The 15,783-nt window shown below is 42.5% G+C and overlaps 3 protein-coding genes across 5 annotated transcripts in view; 2 read left to right on the top strand and 1 right to left on the bottom strand.

The window, feature by feature from the left end:
- Nucleotides 1-730: 730 nt before the first annotated feature.
- si:ch211-260e23.9 lies at nucleotides 731-4,407 on the top strand. Its single transcript, XM_024295802.2, has 4 exons — nucleotides 731-899; nucleotides 2,767-2,904; nucleotides 2,973-3,114; nucleotides 3,904-4,407. The coding sequence occupies exons 2-4, from the start codon at nucleotides 2,787-2,789 to the stop codon at nucleotides 4,115-4,117; spliced, it is 474 nt and encodes a 157-aa protein (XP_024151570.1). The 5' UTR covers nucleotides 731-899; nucleotides 2,767-2,786; the 3' UTR covers nucleotides 4,118-4,407.
- A 26-nt stretch (nucleotides 4,408-4,433) lies between these two features.
- Nucleotides 4,434-10,376, bottom strand: zgc:162297 (uncharacterized protein LOC555865 homolog). The gene is made up of 6 exons (XM_024295799.2): nucleotides 10,226-10,376; nucleotides 8,939-9,021; nucleotides 8,695-8,875; nucleotides 8,480-8,630; nucleotides 6,456-6,583; nucleotides 4,434-4,657 (listed from the first exon to the last, which is right to left on the bottom strand). The coding sequence occupies exons 1-6, from the start codon at nucleotides 10,296-10,298 to the stop codon at nucleotides 4,467-4,469; spliced, it is 807 nt and encodes a 268-aa protein (XP_024151567.1). The 5' UTR covers nucleotides 10,299-10,376; the 3' UTR covers nucleotides 4,434-4,466.
- A 782-nt stretch (nucleotides 10,377-11,158) lies between these two features.
- Nucleotides 11,159-15,783, top strand: part of ccne1 (cyclin E1) — a 9,920-nt gene continuing 5,295 nt past the window's right edge. Inside the window, exons 1-6 of one of the 3 annotated variants that reach the window (XM_024295798.2) lie at nucleotides 11,159-11,617; nucleotides 11,784-11,833; nucleotides 12,000-12,078; nucleotides 13,107-13,172; nucleotides 14,239-14,405; nucleotides 14,490-14,625. In XM_024295798.2, the coding sequence (XP_024151566.1) occupies nucleotides 11,820-11,833; nucleotides 12,000-12,078; nucleotides 13,107-13,172; nucleotides 14,239-14,405; nucleotides 14,490-14,625 (462 nt within the window). In that variant the 5' untranslated portion in view covers nucleotides 11,159-11,617; nucleotides 11,784-11,819. The remainder of the gene's footprint in view (nucleotides 11,618-11,783; nucleotides 11,834-11,999; nucleotides 12,079-13,106; nucleotides 13,173-14,238; nucleotides 14,406-14,489; nucleotides 14,626-15,783) is intronic. The other 2 variants (XM_024295797.2, XM_036211381.1) reach the window with 2 other exon arrangements.

Below are 15,783 nucleotides of genomic sequence, written 5' to 3'. Positions count from 1 at the left end.
TCATAGTGTCTCTACAGCGACATGTTTTTCTACGTTGGAGGATCCACCACCTGTCCACCACCGTCACAGCTGATCTGCTAGTACATAACAGGGAAACCCCAAACCCTCGCAGCGCAAAAACCAGCATACCTAAAGTATAGTTAGATTATAGCAAGTATACAACAGAACAGGCACGTCCAAAGTCTGGACCACGTGCAAAATACGGCCTTCATTCAACTTTCTATCAACTCGATAGTCCTAAAATCCAAAATATGTGACACTATGCACTGTTTAAAAACTGCACTTATGATTTCTAATTGTGATTGACTAACATTCTTTAATAACTTGAAACACCGCAAAACATTGTAAGGCAGACAAGAAGACAGGAAGCAATTTCACCGTGGATATGATTAATTTAATAATTTCTAAATTAATTTAAAAATAGTTTTCTGTTGAAATTTTAAAAGTGTCATTAATGCCATTATTAAAACTCACATAATGCAGTGGATGGTTGTCCCACTTTACAAACTGACCCCTGTTATAGAACATTAAATATTGCCACTAAAAGATTAAATGATGATTTCCTTTGTTTGTATTCATTTATTTATTTAGTTCTATTTTAAATAAAAACTGAACCTGACGTCAAAACTCGTGCATTAACAGAATCAAAGTGTAAAAATGTTCCTGCTGCTGTTTGTTTTTGTCCCGTTTCTTTTTCGAAGCAGACTTGTTTACGTGTGACGTAGTCGTAGCACGAGCTGGATGCTGCAATCTGATTGGACGGGGGGCGTGGCGATTGGACAGAGACGGCCCCCCCTTTTCAGAGGTAAACAACTTTTCCATCGCGACGCTCTCAAGGAACAAAACAACAGGACCCGGTTCGACCTTCAGAACTTCTCTTGGACCAGGTGAGGGAACAGGTGAGTTTCCTTTGATGTTTCCCGCCGGAGTGCGGCTGCGGCGCCTTTGTACTCCTGCGCCTTTTGTTCTCCTGCCGCACTGAGGCTGAAGGACACAAAGTAGTCCTGAAAAAAAAAGAAAGAAACGGAACCTGCTTCGAACCAGATGGACCGGACGGGGTCTCAGCAGAACTTCAGTACCGAGAACGGGACCTCTGCGTGGTTCTGACTCGCGGGTTCTGGGTCATGACAGACCCGACGGGCGGTGTCATCCTCTGTGTGTGTGTGTGCGCGCGCGCGCGTGTGGCGGGGGGGTCCTCAGTTTCCTGGATAGAGTCCAGCGATATTGGACCCCCGGTTCAGATCCACGGACAGCCGGGAACACACGCAGACCCCGCGTGCCGGGGTGGGGGGGTGGTAGAAGGCAGTGTTCCCGAGAAGAGAGTTTATAATCCGTTAAACTGACATTTAAGGCCAAATATACACCCAGTCTGATGTGAATGTAGAGATTCATTTATACGATGTTACATAAAGACAAAATAAAAATAATAATAACAAATTTAAAGCAGAAATCTTAAATGCTGCAGTTCCTCCAGCGACCACTGGAGGCGTGTGGCAGTAGTGAGTAGCTAAAATCCTAGATTTAAAAATCTTTGATTTAATTTAATTACATTTTATTTCATTTAGCAACAATATTATAATTGAAATAATACCAAATTAACATAAAACAGTTAATAAATGAAAAGGAGCAGAAAGTAGAAATCATATATTATCTGTTCCTATTGCTAAATCAACAAAATTAAATCAAATATATCAAACAGGGACAATAAAAACGATGTTTTACTTAAATATCAAGGACATATAAACAAAAATAGATACACATTTGCAGTTGCAGGTTGGCTACACAACCCTCATTTAATTCTATTTACCTACACAAGGTCCAGTGGCATTCACTATAAGTTTATGAAATTATTTTTCTACATATTATCTATAATATTTGCTTAACATCTCCCTCTTAATAAACGTAAAACATTTAATAACAACATCTTGAATCTTACGGTTTCTTAAGTCGCTGCCATAATAAAAGTTCTTAAAATAAATGTTAAAACTACGACGGAGTATTGGGGCAAGTTTACAAAAAAATGTATTAATTACGACTTTAAAGCTGTAAATTTACAATTAAAAGTCTTAACTGTTGAATTACCAGAATAAACTTGCATATTTATGGATTTCAAAATGATAAGCTAAATTTATGACTTTTTCTTGTTTTACGAGAAAAAATATATAAATTTATGAAAAAAAGTCATAAAATTTATCAGATACGTAAAATATGAACGAAAAAAACCCAAAAGCTGTCTGTTTATTATATCTCAAAAGATGTGAAGCATTTTCTGGAGCTTTATTTATGGATACGTTTCATAAACAGGAGAAAAAAAGAGATTATTGACGGTATATAGAGAGCTGGACCGAGTGGCTCCAAACAGGAAGTGTCCGCTGGCTCCAAGAAGCCAAAATCCTCTTTTTAAAAAAAGATTATTTCTGTAGTTCAAGTTATTTCAGTGATAAACTGCAGCAGACACCGTCTGTGTTTAAACGTCAAAGCTGCTGCCTGTTCATAGGTGTGTTTACCTGAGGCTCCCGTCATGTGTGGGAGGAGCTTCGCCATAAACTTTTCTCGACCTCATTATGGAGGAAGCAGCTCTGGTTTGGTGTGGGGGGGGTCACATTCCGTCCTCACAGACGATCAGCTGCTCAAGGAGGAAACTGACTCCCTGACCTTCGTTTGCACCACCGGCGGCGGCGGCTCGTCCTGCTGACGCGGCGCTGAAGCCTCACCTGTCGCCGCCTGCTGCTCAGACGCAGTTTCAGGCTGTTCCGTTTCCTGCAGACGGTGACAGAAGCGTGGAGATGATCGGGAGGATTCTCTTCAACCTGCTGGGGAGCGGCGGGGACGACTCGGCGGACGACTGCTGCGATCAGCTGACGGAGATGGAGGACGAGGGCTGGGTGGTGGTCAACCTCACAGGTGAGACGAGAGGCGGGAACGTGGATCCTGCCGGTCTGACTGTGTGCTGACCTGAACTGTCTGGACAGAGAACGCCGGCGCTTCGGCCCCGGAGGCGGACCCTCTGGAGAACCTGCTGATCGAGCATCCCAGCATGTCTGTGTACCAGATGAGATGCAGAGAGGGGGAGGAGCCTCCCACCGACGAGGAGGAGGAGGAGGACGCCTCCAGGTGCTTATGCCTCAGGTTCTTACACCACTGTCAGTCATCTTTGAAAGAACTTGGAGCTTTTTCACTTAGAGTGAAGCTCCTTTTCTTTTGTGAAGCTAAGCTAGCGTTCAGGATGCTGAAGAAAAAAGTTGATTCAGAAACCAGAAAATTCTAGTTACTTCCACAAAATTGGTTTCTAGGTTGTTTCCTTATTTTTTCCCTATTTTCATTTTACTCTGGGGGCGCCCTGTTTCAAATGATAGACTACAAATATGGAATAGAGGTTTTGAAATATTATGTGTACATTTAATTTATTTTTTTTTAATGTAATAATTTTTGTACTTATGCACATAATGAGTTACAAATCAGGAATTACACAAATCCAAAGTTACGCACAAATCAGGTTGAGTCTATTTTCTCTCCACACAAACAGACGATGTCGCGACGAGTCCAAAAACTACACAGATACATCCAGGCTTTTCCCCTCATAACTGAGGCTCATCTCATAGTTTTCATCATGAAGTTAGAGCCCAGCATGTCTGGAGGTCTTCAAATTATTCTTATGAAGAACAGACAAAGATTAGAACAAAGTTCACACTTTTTTAAACAGCTTAGCTTGTTTGAAAAGACGATTATCAATCAACCTAAACAAAAACTTTTAGAGCAGAAACCACAGAACGTTTGGTTCATCCTCCGTCACAGAAATGATTGTTTCTTTCTGCTGTTCACCTTCAGAAGTTCTGGATTTGGTTTTTATCCACGTCCTCCTAACCTCTTTAACGGTCTGCTCTGATCTCTGTCTCCGTGCAGGCCGGCCGCCGTGGCGCGGCGCTCCTCCTGGGGGATGTTCCTGGCGTGGAGCGAGCCGCCGCTGGCCGTGCAGAGATCCTGCAGCCAGGCGGACAGGAAGAGGCTGAGCCGCGGCGCCCTGCACCGGCAGAACCTGGCCAGGGTTCGATTCTCGGCGGGGGAGAGACGCTACGGCCACTTCAAGCAGCCCTGCCAGCGCCTGTACAACTACTGAGCCCCGCCCCTTCCTGCTCTGGTTCTCTCAGGTTTCCTGTCGGTGCTGCACCGCCGTCCCTGTGCAATAAAAGCATCAGAGTGGATGTTTGCCAGAAAGTGTGAGAAACGACGAAAAGGAGTGGATTACTTTGTGTACTTTAGATTACTTTAGTAGTGTAGAGAGTACTTTTACTGAGCGGAGATGTGTTGAGCACGACCTTCTTCAGGTGTGACAACATCTGAATTCCTCACAGAAACGACTTTTATACAAAAATGAAAAAATGATTTTTATTTGTGTGTTTATAAAAATGTTAAAAAAATGAAATAAAAACATGTTTTTTTTTTAAATCTGGTGATTATTTTCACGTTTATTCCCGGAGGCGTCGGATCTTTTCCATAAACCTCTTGACTCTGTCGGGGTCGACGGCGCCGGCCCAGTGACCCCCCGCCTTAAAGTGGGAGCCGATGATGAAGCCGCTGGCGTCCAGGTAGCGGTCGACGTTGTCAAACGTCACTCCAGAGCCGATCAGAACGGGGATTTTCACCGAACGGGTCACCTCTGCGGAAACGGAGATACCAGGAAAACCGATGGTGAGATCTGCTGAGTCAGCAGATCCTGCAGCAGCTGGAGGAGGAGGAGCTGCGATGGACGCCAAGGAGACACGGATAAAACAAACCAAAAATCACCAGAGTGGAGTTTTATTTTGAAACAGGAAGTTTGTAATAAATTGATTTTTGAAAACAGAAATGACAAAATTATCAATCGCATTTTTATCCAAAATTATGACTTTAAGAAGGTGATGATAAAAAACGTTTGTCTATTATTCTAAGCGAACGATGTTTACGACGATATTTATCACAATAAGAATTTTGAAAACCTTAAGCGTTCTATGATTTATCATAACTTCTCAATCGTACAATCAACGTCTTTGGGATTACACTAATTATGTCAACGGTTAAAAAGTTACGGTCTGTTAAAGATTTTGTTATTCAGGAGTCGCCATGACTTCTCAGGTGTTAAAGGGTTAAACCCCACATGACTTCCTGTTACTCTGCTGCTCGGGTTCTCACAAGGACCAAGAAAGTAGACCACATCAGTCCAGTTCTGAGGTCTTTACACTGGTTACCTGTCTGTCAGAGGATAGACTTTAAAGTTCTGTTACTTGTTTATAAAGCTTTGAATGGTTTAGCACCAAAATACATGACTGACCTCCTGACCCAGTATGTACCAGCCAGACCTCTCCGGTCATCAGGATCCGGTCTTTTATCAGTTCCTAGAGTCAGAACTAAACATGGAGAAGCTGCATTCAGCTTCTATGCTCCACAGATCTGGAACAGACTTCCAGAAAACCTTAGATCAGCTGAAACACTCAGTGTATTTAAATCCAGGTTAAAGACTCACCTGTTCTCAGTTTGATTAATATGTATTCAAAAGTTTACGTCTTCACTGTTTATCTATGCTTGTTTTAAATTAAAATCTTTTTACTTTCTTTTAATTTTATTTTAATGATCACATTTTTAATATTTCTTCTGATTGTTTCTTTTAATATTTTGAATTGTCTCTGTACATGAAATGTGCTTAACTTGCCTTGCCTTAATTCTGAACACATTTGACTTCAACGCCCTCTCATGGCCATTTGAGGAACTGCAACATTTGATTTTCTCTGAGGTTCGTTACTTTTCTAGTCACAGGATTTTACCTGAAGGTGGCGCCCCACAAAAAAGCTGTTTTTATGACTGGATTATGGCTTCAAGTTTTGGCGTTTCTTTGCTTGCGAGTCACCACACTCTTATTGTTAAGATGAAAAAATTAAAATAAAAACATTTTTAACATGAGGAACTCTTTGGTTTTGTGTTCTCACCGCCCCATAGAGTATTTAGAGTAGTGCAGGACTATTCAGTCTCCTGGTTTCAATGTAATTCAGACATCATGCTCACCAATTTTTGCTTTTTAACTGCAAATGTAACACCTATTTTTGCCAAATAAATGTAAACATTTAACAAAGAACAATTAAGAATTAATTGAGTTCAGATGATGAAAACGTAAAAAACAATAATAATTTACGTACATATTTTTCAAATGACAAATCATTCAGACACAATGCACTGTGGTCTATATTTGGTAATTGAGTGAACATTAATACAAACTGTTTTTTTTGCAGAGACTTCTGGGAAATTTTCAAGGATCTTGGAATTGTAGAACCAGACGCCGTGACATCCCGACGTAGAGCACTGAGTCGTGAGGGGATTCAGACGCCGCCTCAGCGGCTTTTCTGACTCTCTGCAGTTTTTCCTGGTTACCATGACAACAAAACTCAAAGGGAGGAGTCATCAGCAGTAGGGCGGCGCCTCTTTACCTCTGAGCTGGTGGGGGTCGGCCGGGTCTCCTGTAGCCGCTCCGGTGAGGATGAGTCCGTCTGAGAGGAAGAACTCGGCGGCTCGAGCCGTCTCCTCCGTGGTCACGTCTGCCGTGAGGGCGTGAGCGCTGAAAACACGCCCAGTTCAGGTGTAAAGAGAAACCAGGTGGACGTTCACACCTGGACTACTTCATCAGTGATGAAGGAGGCGGAGACTCATTAAAGTTTAAATCTGCACAGAAGTCACATTGTAATTCCATGGACGGATCCATGATCCGCTCTATTCCAGGACCATGAGAAGATCCTCCTCAGAAAAGATCCTCCAAATATCCTCAGGAACCACAATTTGAGCTCGCCTGTTCCTACTGTCCGGACTGAGTTGGACTGGTGTTACGGCTTACAGCAGGGTGGGAAAACTACGGCCCTGGGGCCGTCTGCGGCCCGCTAAAGTACTGAATTTGGTCCGCCAAACTGGAATAAATTATGCTGATAATCCTTGATCTTGTTAAAAAGTTCTGGTTTCTGCCCATACATGGTTCTCTACAATCTTTGCTTAAGTGCACAAAGTTATTCTGTTCACCTTCTGTTGGAAAATGTTTTATTTTTTCATGAATTTTCCGAGTCCGACAGTCATTTTTCCGATCATTCCAACAGCACATGAACGCAGCATTTCTCTAAGTTTGCATTTTTGTCCTGAAGGACATCAACCCAAAGGTACAGTTGGCACTAAAATGAGAACAAAAGTCACAGTTCTGATACAAACACTTCAAATATTCTGTTTTAAAATACAAACATTTATTTTTAATCTAAATTAAAGCATGTTTTTGTTCAGATTCTGTTTTTCTTCCTCTAGTGAGCTGGATTACCAGAACACTCCACTTATCTGCTTCTGGTCCTTCTGTCAACCTTTAGAACTCTTTGAGGTCCACGAGTCAAAACGTTTACCTACAGTAACCACAAAGTGAAGAATCCTAAACCGGATCACGACTCAGCGTCTCATTGGACGCTACGAACCAATTAAACGACCTGATGCGGATGAATGAGTCCAGATGTTTCAGCTTTGAGAACTTTTTACTTCCACACATAACTATCTGACATCACAACCACCCCTCAGAAACCTTGTTGTTCTTTTTGACCGGTCCATGTCTGGAGACATTTGCTTAGAATGTGGTTATTTCATCAAAGACCCAACTCTAAACTAAAGTCCATCCTTTCTAAATCTGATCTGGAGGTGGTCATTTATGCTTTCATCTCCTCTCGTTTGGATTAGTTTAACTCTCTTTTTATCTGTTTTAACAAATCAGCAGCAACCACCATCACTCCAGTCTCTCCTTACTTTGGCTACCACTCAGAATCTGCTTAGAATTGAGTTTAAAATCTTAACTCTAAATGCTCACAGAGTTATGTCATTCTTTGTTACTTAAGAATTCTTAATGCCATGAGTTTATGTTGGAAAGGTATAAATATTTTGCTGTAAGTTATGAATGTAGAGACAATGGTTAGGTTAAGCTGGGGTGGGATTATATAAGTTCACTTCCTCCCACTGTGTACAGATGTAAATCCTCTGTTGATTATATTACAGATGCTTTATTCTTGCTTTGATTGCCTGAAATAAACCATTTCAAATCAAATCAAATCAAATGCTCTAAGATGACAGGCTCCCAGTTACAGGATATTTCTGATCGATTGACTCCCATTTGATCTCTACAATCCTTGGACCAAAACCTCCTAAAAGTCCCACGAACCAAATGTTGTCTTTTCAAGCTGGAGCCTTCAGACTCTTTTTATTTTATTTTACCTGAAATGTTTTATTAAACTTGTTTTGTCTTTTTATTTCACATTGTAAAGCATTTTGTGGTTTTTACCTATAAAAATATAACTATGGTTCTTCTTCTTCTTAATTATGGCTTTCATTTCAAATCAAAGTACAGGTTATAGTTTGGCGATAGTTGAGGGTGAAAACTTTGACTGTATGTGAGAACTGGAGCGAGTCAGTGTGACATCACCGTTTTCACAGTCCTCACCTGTGCTTCTTTTTGATGTCGGTGAAGATCTGCACGTGCTCGGCTCCGATCTGCCGGCGGTACCGCAGCAAGTCGCCGGCGCAGGCGTTCAGGAGCCCCTCATCCGCCACGTGGGAGAAAACGAAGCCCTCCGCCCGGATGAAGTCCAAACCTGGAAGCACGCAGATGCAGAAGAGCCGCCGTCCTCACCGCACACCTTCACACCTCCAACACACCTGAGGCCAGAGCCACGGCCAGCGCCTGCCGGTTAGCAGAAGACAGGATCTGCACTCCGAGCGGCAGAGACGGACAGGCTGTCCTCACGGCGACGCAGACCGAAGTCATGCCGGCGCAAACCTCCGGACCCACGTGGAACGTGTACGGAACGTCATGCATGTTCTCCATGATCAGACCGTCCTGCAACAGCAGCTCTCAGTCGTCTGAGAGGACCACCAGGAAACACCTTCAAACCTGACTCACCACCCCCGCATTCCGGTACACCTCCGCCTCCCGGCACGCTTGCTCCACGATCTGGGACATCTTTAGGCAGCCCAGAGGGGAACCTGAACGAGACGAGACGTTCCTCACACCGGATCCCTAAAGATCTGAGTTAAACCGTCCACGGAAATGTGAACGGCGGCTCATTTGACCGCAGTTGGAAAGGATTGTAAATCAATGAAAGAGCATTTTGATGTTAGCTTTCATTATTTTATCAAGAACTCTGAGAAACCAATGATTGAATGTATTGATCACAGTCAATAAACATTGGAGAATTAGCTAAAAGAGTCTTTGGTGAACTGGAAGGAGAAAGAATCAGGATTTTGGAGGAAGTTCTGTCCATGAAGATCTTCACTTCCTCGTCCAGCTGACATCCGGATCAGAACCATACCAATGAAGATTAATGCTAGTGAGACACAGAGCTTTCATAATCAGACAGGGGCGGAGCTCCAAAAGCCACACCCCCTCAGAGGAGATTTTGGAAACAGAGGCTTCAGATTAACATAAAAAATGTCTTTTTAAGACATTTAGGTTAAAAACTTCATAATCATCATTAAAACAATACTGGGAACGTCTTTTTTAATAGAAAATATTGTCACAGGGGGACTTTAACCATAAAGATCATTAAAGCTTTTACAGATCAAACAGTTCTTCTTGCTTGGCTTCATCTTTAGTGTCAAAGGTCACCATGGCAACCTCCTGTCAGCTTCACTTCAGACATGGAAGATTGTTAGAACCCTATTTTCAAACTCATACTGTGAATATTTTTTCGTCATATTCATGACATTTTTGAGTCATTGTAAAAATTATCTTCACTAATGAAAGATTTGTTGAAGCATCTTTGCTGTTTTAACATATTAAGAAGCTTTGAAGTGATTTTTCTTGTTTAACTCTGACCTAATTTGGCATAAACCAACTTAACTCAGGTTTTTGCTAATGACTTCAGTATTTCCTGCATCTTCAGCAGTCAGTATTCACACACATTTTCATAGTTTTTCCAGCTTTTTTTTATAATTATGGATCAGTTCTTCTTAGGTTTCTCTCATTTTCTTGTGATTTAGTTTGAATTCTTAGATATTTATTTTAAGAAATAACATTTTTTTAAATATTCCAGGACAAAAAGAGTTTTAAATTCAAAGTTTTAGATAAATAATGAAATTTCCTGCATATTCTATTTGTAAATGTCAAGTCAAAATGTAAACTTTGGTGAGAAACTCAAACTCATCTCTTTATTGATTAAAAAAACATGAAATCCTTCTTAGACTTTACCTGGTAACGCTTTGACATGAATCATTCCGATAACCACGGACTTCAAACGTCCAAAAAGCTCCAGAAACTTCATGTTTGTGTTTGGCTGTGCCTCAAACCGCAGAAACTAAAGTTCGTCTTTAACTGTGGAACCGGATCACGTGACGGAGCAAAGGTCAGCGGCGGACCGCCGCGTCCACGCCTGTGGAGGTTTGTCTGTTCCATCAGATCCTGAAATGTTTAAACTTTTGAACAACTGTTGAGCCTCAAAATTAAATCTTTGACCACATTTACTAACAACAGATATGAATGTTTATGTTGTCCCTTTAAAATGCTGGAGCTCCAGTGTTTTTGTTTTTTCATTTACTGTATTTTTTAAATTATTAACACAATAATTCCAGTAGATTCTGAAGGAGAAAAGCGGCTCGTCTGGAATTATTGTGTTAATGGTTGAAAAGTTACATTATGTTAAACATTTTGTGAATGGGTTAATGAGCAAAAAGGCACATTTCTTTCTCTATTTTATTTTTTTTTTGCTGTCTTTTTAGTTCCTTAAAGTCGTTTTAGTCTATTTTGTGCCTTTAAAAGTCAAAAATGAAAAATATCTGGTGATTATTTCCTCATAATCTTCTGCCTCCTGGAATAAAAACTTCAAATATTATGATAGACAGAACAGTAACCTAATAGATATTTGTTAACTCAAGTAAAAAGTAAGGTTTGGTAAAGTTCCACTAAATAAAAGTGTACTTAAATAAATGTAACTCGTTACTTCCTCTCTTTATGACGCAGAGAAAAGGAGGGAAAAAGTAGAAACTCTGGCGCAGTTTGATCTCCATCTTATGCTAAATGTGCGGAAAACCCCCAAAATCCGCATAAATCCTCTAAAATCTTCATATTTTCGCAGGTTTCCAGTTTTCTTCATGAGACTGCGGCTTTGTTTACATCTGACAGGCCGGCCACGCGGAGCCCGCTCACTTCCGGCCCGGTGGCCACGCCCCCGCAGCTGTCAGCGCGGCGGCCACGCCCCTCCCACAGCTGCTAAAGCCGTTTTTTTTTTGTCCCGGCGGCGCAGCAGCTGAAGGCGCCAGCCAGCAGCCGTCCCGTCCCGAGTCCTCCAGAGTCCACGCGGGTCCGTCCGGAGCTCCATGGAGGAGAAGGCCGCCGCTCAGCTCCGAGTTTTGGCGCCACTTTGAAGCGGCTCCTCCCGGAGGACACTCCTGTTTTCGGGGCCAGCTCCAGGGAACCCGCCCGGCCTACAGAGGCTCTGTGAGCGGGCTGCTCCGCCTCCGAGCCCGGGAACTTCAAGGACTCTTTCTTGAGGTGAAGCCGCCGAAAATCTGGGGTGTAACGCGAGAAAATGAACCCTGCGCGTTGAGTGTTTCGGTGATTCCCGCTCTACGTGGCTGCTGGCGGGTAAACTTTTCATTGTGATTGAGGGCGCACGCGCCGCCTGTTCTCGCGGGCTCGTGCGCCCTCACGTCCCGCTTCCCCGCCACTTCTGCGCCGGGCTTTGTCGGGAGCAGGCGCGGCGGGTGGGGGTTGGGACGGAAGCCGGAGCTAACGCTCGTGTCCCCCGCAGGTTCGCTCGGAGCGTGGGCCAGCTCGTCCGAGTATCATGCGAGGACAGGGGTGAGTTTTAGCCCGCTCTCAGCGGTCACGTCCGGGGAGCGAGCCGCTGACGACGCGTAGCCGTCCGGTTAGCCCCGTGGCCTGTTCCGGGGCTAAACCCCGGCAGCCCGCGCGGAGGTTCTGGACTCCTCCGAACCACAAAGACTCGTCTGTTGTTTGTCCACAGGGAGCAGAAGGAGTCCACGAGTGTCGCCCCCACGGAGAAGCCCGAGAGGAGCAGAAAGAGGAAGGCAGATGTTGCCATTGTACGTGAGTGGAGCAGCTGGTCTGAACTGGTCCACAAAACCGGTTCTCCTCTCATTATTGTCCACCAGAACTCCCAGACTTCAGCTATGGACGCCCAGAGAGGACAAAAACCCAGAAACTTTATTTAAAGTTACAAAAATTCATCAGGATGGGATTTAAACTTGTTTAAACTAAAAATAGTTGTTTTTCTGTTCTAATTGGGTCTAGAAGGAGGTCATTGGTTTAAAAACACCCTCACAAAGTTGTAAAACTGATTTATTTTTGTATTTTCTGATCGGCTATGGAAGCCCAAAGAGGACAAAAACTCAGAAACTTTAGTTAAAGTTACAAAAGTGCATCAATTTGTTCTGAATTCTTTCCATTATGTGATTTAAACTTTAAACTAATATTATTTTTCTATTTCTGTTCTAATCACATCTAGAAGGAAGTTATTGGTTTGAAAACACCCTCACAAAACTGTTAAACTGGTTTATTTTTGTATTTTCTTGCCACCCATGGAAGCCCAAAAAGGACAAAAACCCAGAAAATGTATTTAACGTGACAAAAAAATCTATCAATTTGTCATAAATTCTGTTGAAGATGTGATTTAAACTGATATTAGTTTTTGCTTTTCTGCTCTGATCAGTTCCAAGAGGAGGTTATAAGCTTAAAAACACTGTTAAAGCTGTCAAACTGATTTATTTTTGTATTTTCTGATCAGTCTAACACACACGTGTCAAAGTCGACGTGAACCATTTTTCAATAACAAATAAAAATTTTGTCTCATTGATTCAAATAATGAAATGAAACCATTGAATGGGAAAGAGGAAATAATTCTAAATAAGAGTTTTCTGTCATCATTGAGCTTTTATTTTGATAGATTTGGAGACTATCTTCCATTTTGATCTCTGGATTCAACATTTTATGTTGGGAAAAATCCCCTGAAAAATCATAGCAGGGAAAAGTTGTCTCCCTCTTCATCTGTGCTAAAGATTCCTTGTTAGTCTTTGGTTTTTAATGAGTAAAAGTTCTTCGTTTTGTGTCTCAGTTTCTACAGGATCCTGATGAAGAGGTTGCAGAGATGACGAAGAAGAAGCAGCATCTGGACTGTGAGGTGAGGCTCGTTTGAGGCCTCAGATTTCTGCTCAAACCACAGCAAATTCTAGATAAAGTGTTGTTTTTGGGCTCAAGAACAGGGGTCCCCAAACTACGGCCCGCGGGCCGGGTCAGGCCCACCTCCACATTTGGCCTGGCCCCCCACACACTCAGAAACGCCGATCGAGAACCAAATAGAACGTGACTTTTTATTCCACCTTCTGCCGTCTGAACGATGACGGGAGAGAACATTCATTGGTTTATTAGCGATCCACTTTTTCTTTATTTCTTATTATTTTTCTTCTGTATGTTTTTTGGACGTTTATAGCTTTTCAGCTCTTTCAGTTATTAATATATTCAGCTCTTTTCATGTTAGCTTTTCGACTGTTTTAGAAGTTACTAAGGATTTCTAGGCTGTTTTGGCTAATTATATATTGTATTATATTAGCTAATATTTTAGCCACATGCTAGCAGGTGTTTTGTCTCTTTCTCAATTTATTTCATTTTTTTCGGCTAATTCGGGATTTAGGTAATATTTCAGCTACATGCTATCTGTTTTGGCTAATTTTGGCCATTTCTCGATTTTTATTTTTTTTTAAAGCTATTTTGGAGTTTAGCTAATATTTCAGCTACATGCTAGCTGTTTTGGCTATTTGGCGTTTTGCTAATATTTTCTCTCGCTATCAGCTTCAGCATTTTCAGCTTTTAGCTTCAGTGTTTTTAGTTATCAATTTCAGCATCTTAAGCTATTAGCATTAGCATCTTCATCTGCTACATTCAGCTCACTGCATTCACACTAGCATTATCGCAGGTAATGCTATATATCTAGTTTTTAAAATGTTTTGGGATCATTTTTTCTATGAAGATTACATAGATGAATTATTTTAAATTTGGCTGTGTTTAGCTTTCTGGAAAACGTTTTCTGTTAGCCTCCTAACCGACCCCGGCCCCCCATCAAAGAAGGAGACGGTTCTGTGGTCCTCAGATTAAACCGTTTGGGGCCTCCTGCTCTAGAAGGATGTCTGCTGTGAGGATGTTCTCAGATCAGATTGTTCCTCAGTTCTGAGCATCTTCTCTGTGTGAAGGTGGACTGGAGCCATGACTCAGACCGGACAAGCCCCCACGAATACCGGACAAGCCCCCGGCGGTGGACGCCTGAGCGCTGCCAGCAGATGAGTGCTGGCTTCCTGCACCTCAACTTTAACAACATATTTGTGACCCCGGTCCACTGCGCCCCCCTGCCGGCGCTGTGGTGAGTGTCCATCATCAGGCTCGGCGCCGCAGAGAGTAACAGGTAACACGTTACCGTGGTAACGCTGGCTTTGCGTGTTTCCAGCTGGGCCAGTAAGGATGTGGTGTGGAACAACATGCTGGCCAAGGACAAGAGCTACTGCAGGGATGTCCACGTGCTGGCGAAGCATCCTCACCTGCAGCCCAAGATGAGGGCCATTCTGCTGGACTGGCTGATGGAGGTGGGTGCATCAGCAGAAGGTCAGAGGTCACTTCTTAGAGGCTGAAACACTGAAGACGTCAGCAGCAGCCGAGTGGGAGTGAAAGTAAACCTGCTCTGCTGCATTTCTGCTGCGTGACTGGTTCGTTTTTGTGTTTGAATGTTCTCTTGCTCTGAAATCTAGTTTTTGTGGATCTACATCAAGTTTTTGAGAGTTTTGAAGCACAAATGGAAGACAGACCTTCACAATAAAAGCCTGTTTCAGCTTAAAACCTTCAGACTGTTGACTAAAGCTGGCCTTTAGCTGTAACATTGTGAGCTACACGTGTGAGACGGCAGGAGCAGCATAGAAATACAACAGCAGGAAAATGAACCGTTTTCTACTCAGGAGAGAGAAGAGGTTTGATTGAACGATGAAGGGAAGTCGGTTTTAGGTTTAAGATCAGGAGTTCTGGGTGGATCATGTGGTCCATGGTAGCTTCTGCCATGAAGAACCTTCGATCAGATGTAAACGGTTCTATTTCAACTAAAAGATTTACATTTTCTCCGTTTAATCCGGTTCCTGCTAAAGACTTAACTCTTACTTACCATTTCTACCGTGTCTTTGAGCAAATATTTCACCACATAGTCGGATAAACCCAGAACCCGATTGAAGATGAATTTTGACTAAATGAACATCAAATCTTTCTCCCTCATTCTTCAGTAGACGTCATTTTTCTCTCCTGACTCACTGTGTTTTGTAATTCTCTCCATCGCTGCCATTGATATAGGAGCCCTGCACTTTACTAGGAACGCTGATGGCTTCTGGGTAATGTAGTTGATATTTCAATCATGGCTGGAAATCACTGGGTACCTTATGATGCGATACATGACTCACAATACCGATATTGGAATAACTGGTTAAACAAAATCTCAGCCGGCCCCCATCTACCCCTGATGGAAAGTCTCACCAAAGGGTGAAATATAATGTTTTACAGCCTCTGGTTAATAAAAACTTCTGTTGCCAAGGAAACCCAGAAAATGACATTTGCTGATTCTTATAAAAAATGACATCAATCTATTCGTCACCCTCAGACGACCAAAAAATAAAGTGGTTGCTATGGAGATAAAACAAAGAGAAGAGTCGCTATTTGACACAAAAGTATATATTTTTAATTAATTTGTCCTTCCCAGCTCTGAC

This window comes from Oryzias melastigma, linkage group LG3, assembly GCF_002922805.2.
Source record: "Oryzias melastigma strain HK-1 linkage group LG3, ASM292280v2, whole genome shotgun sequence".
Classification (NCBI taxonomy): Eukaryota; Metazoa; Chordata; class Actinopteri; order Beloniformes; family Adrianichthyidae; genus Oryzias; species Oryzias melastigma.
This window is presented reverse-complemented; position numbering and strand designations above follow the sequence as displayed.

Bases quoted from the DNA above. Each gene is read 5' to 3' on its own strand.
- zgc:162297 (XM_024295799.2), bottom strand. From the start codon at position 10,298: ATGAAGTTTCTGGAGCTTTTTGGACGTTTGAAGTCCGTGGTTATCGGA. The intron at 9,022-10,225 runs GTAAAGTCTAAG...CGTCTCGTTCAG, and splicing joins TCATGTCAAAGCGTTACCAG to GTTCCCCTCTGGGCTGCCTA. The intron at 8,631-8,694 runs GTGTGTTGGAGG...GCGTGCTTCCAG, and splicing joins GGCCGTGGCTCTGGCCTCAG to GTTTGGACTTCATCCGGGCG.
- si:ch211-260e23.9 (XM_024295802.2), top strand. From the start codon at position 2,787: ATGATCGGGAGGATTCTCTTCAACCTGCTGGGGAGCGGCGGGGACGAC. The intron at 2,905-2,972 runs GTGAGACGAGAG...CTGTCTGGACAG, and splicing joins GGTGGTGGTCAACCTCACAG to AGAACGCCGGCGCTTCGGCC. The intron at 3,115-3,903 runs GTGCTTATGCCT...GTCTCCGTGCAG, and splicing joins GAGGAGGAGGACGCCTCCAG to GCCGGCCGCCGTGGCGCGGC.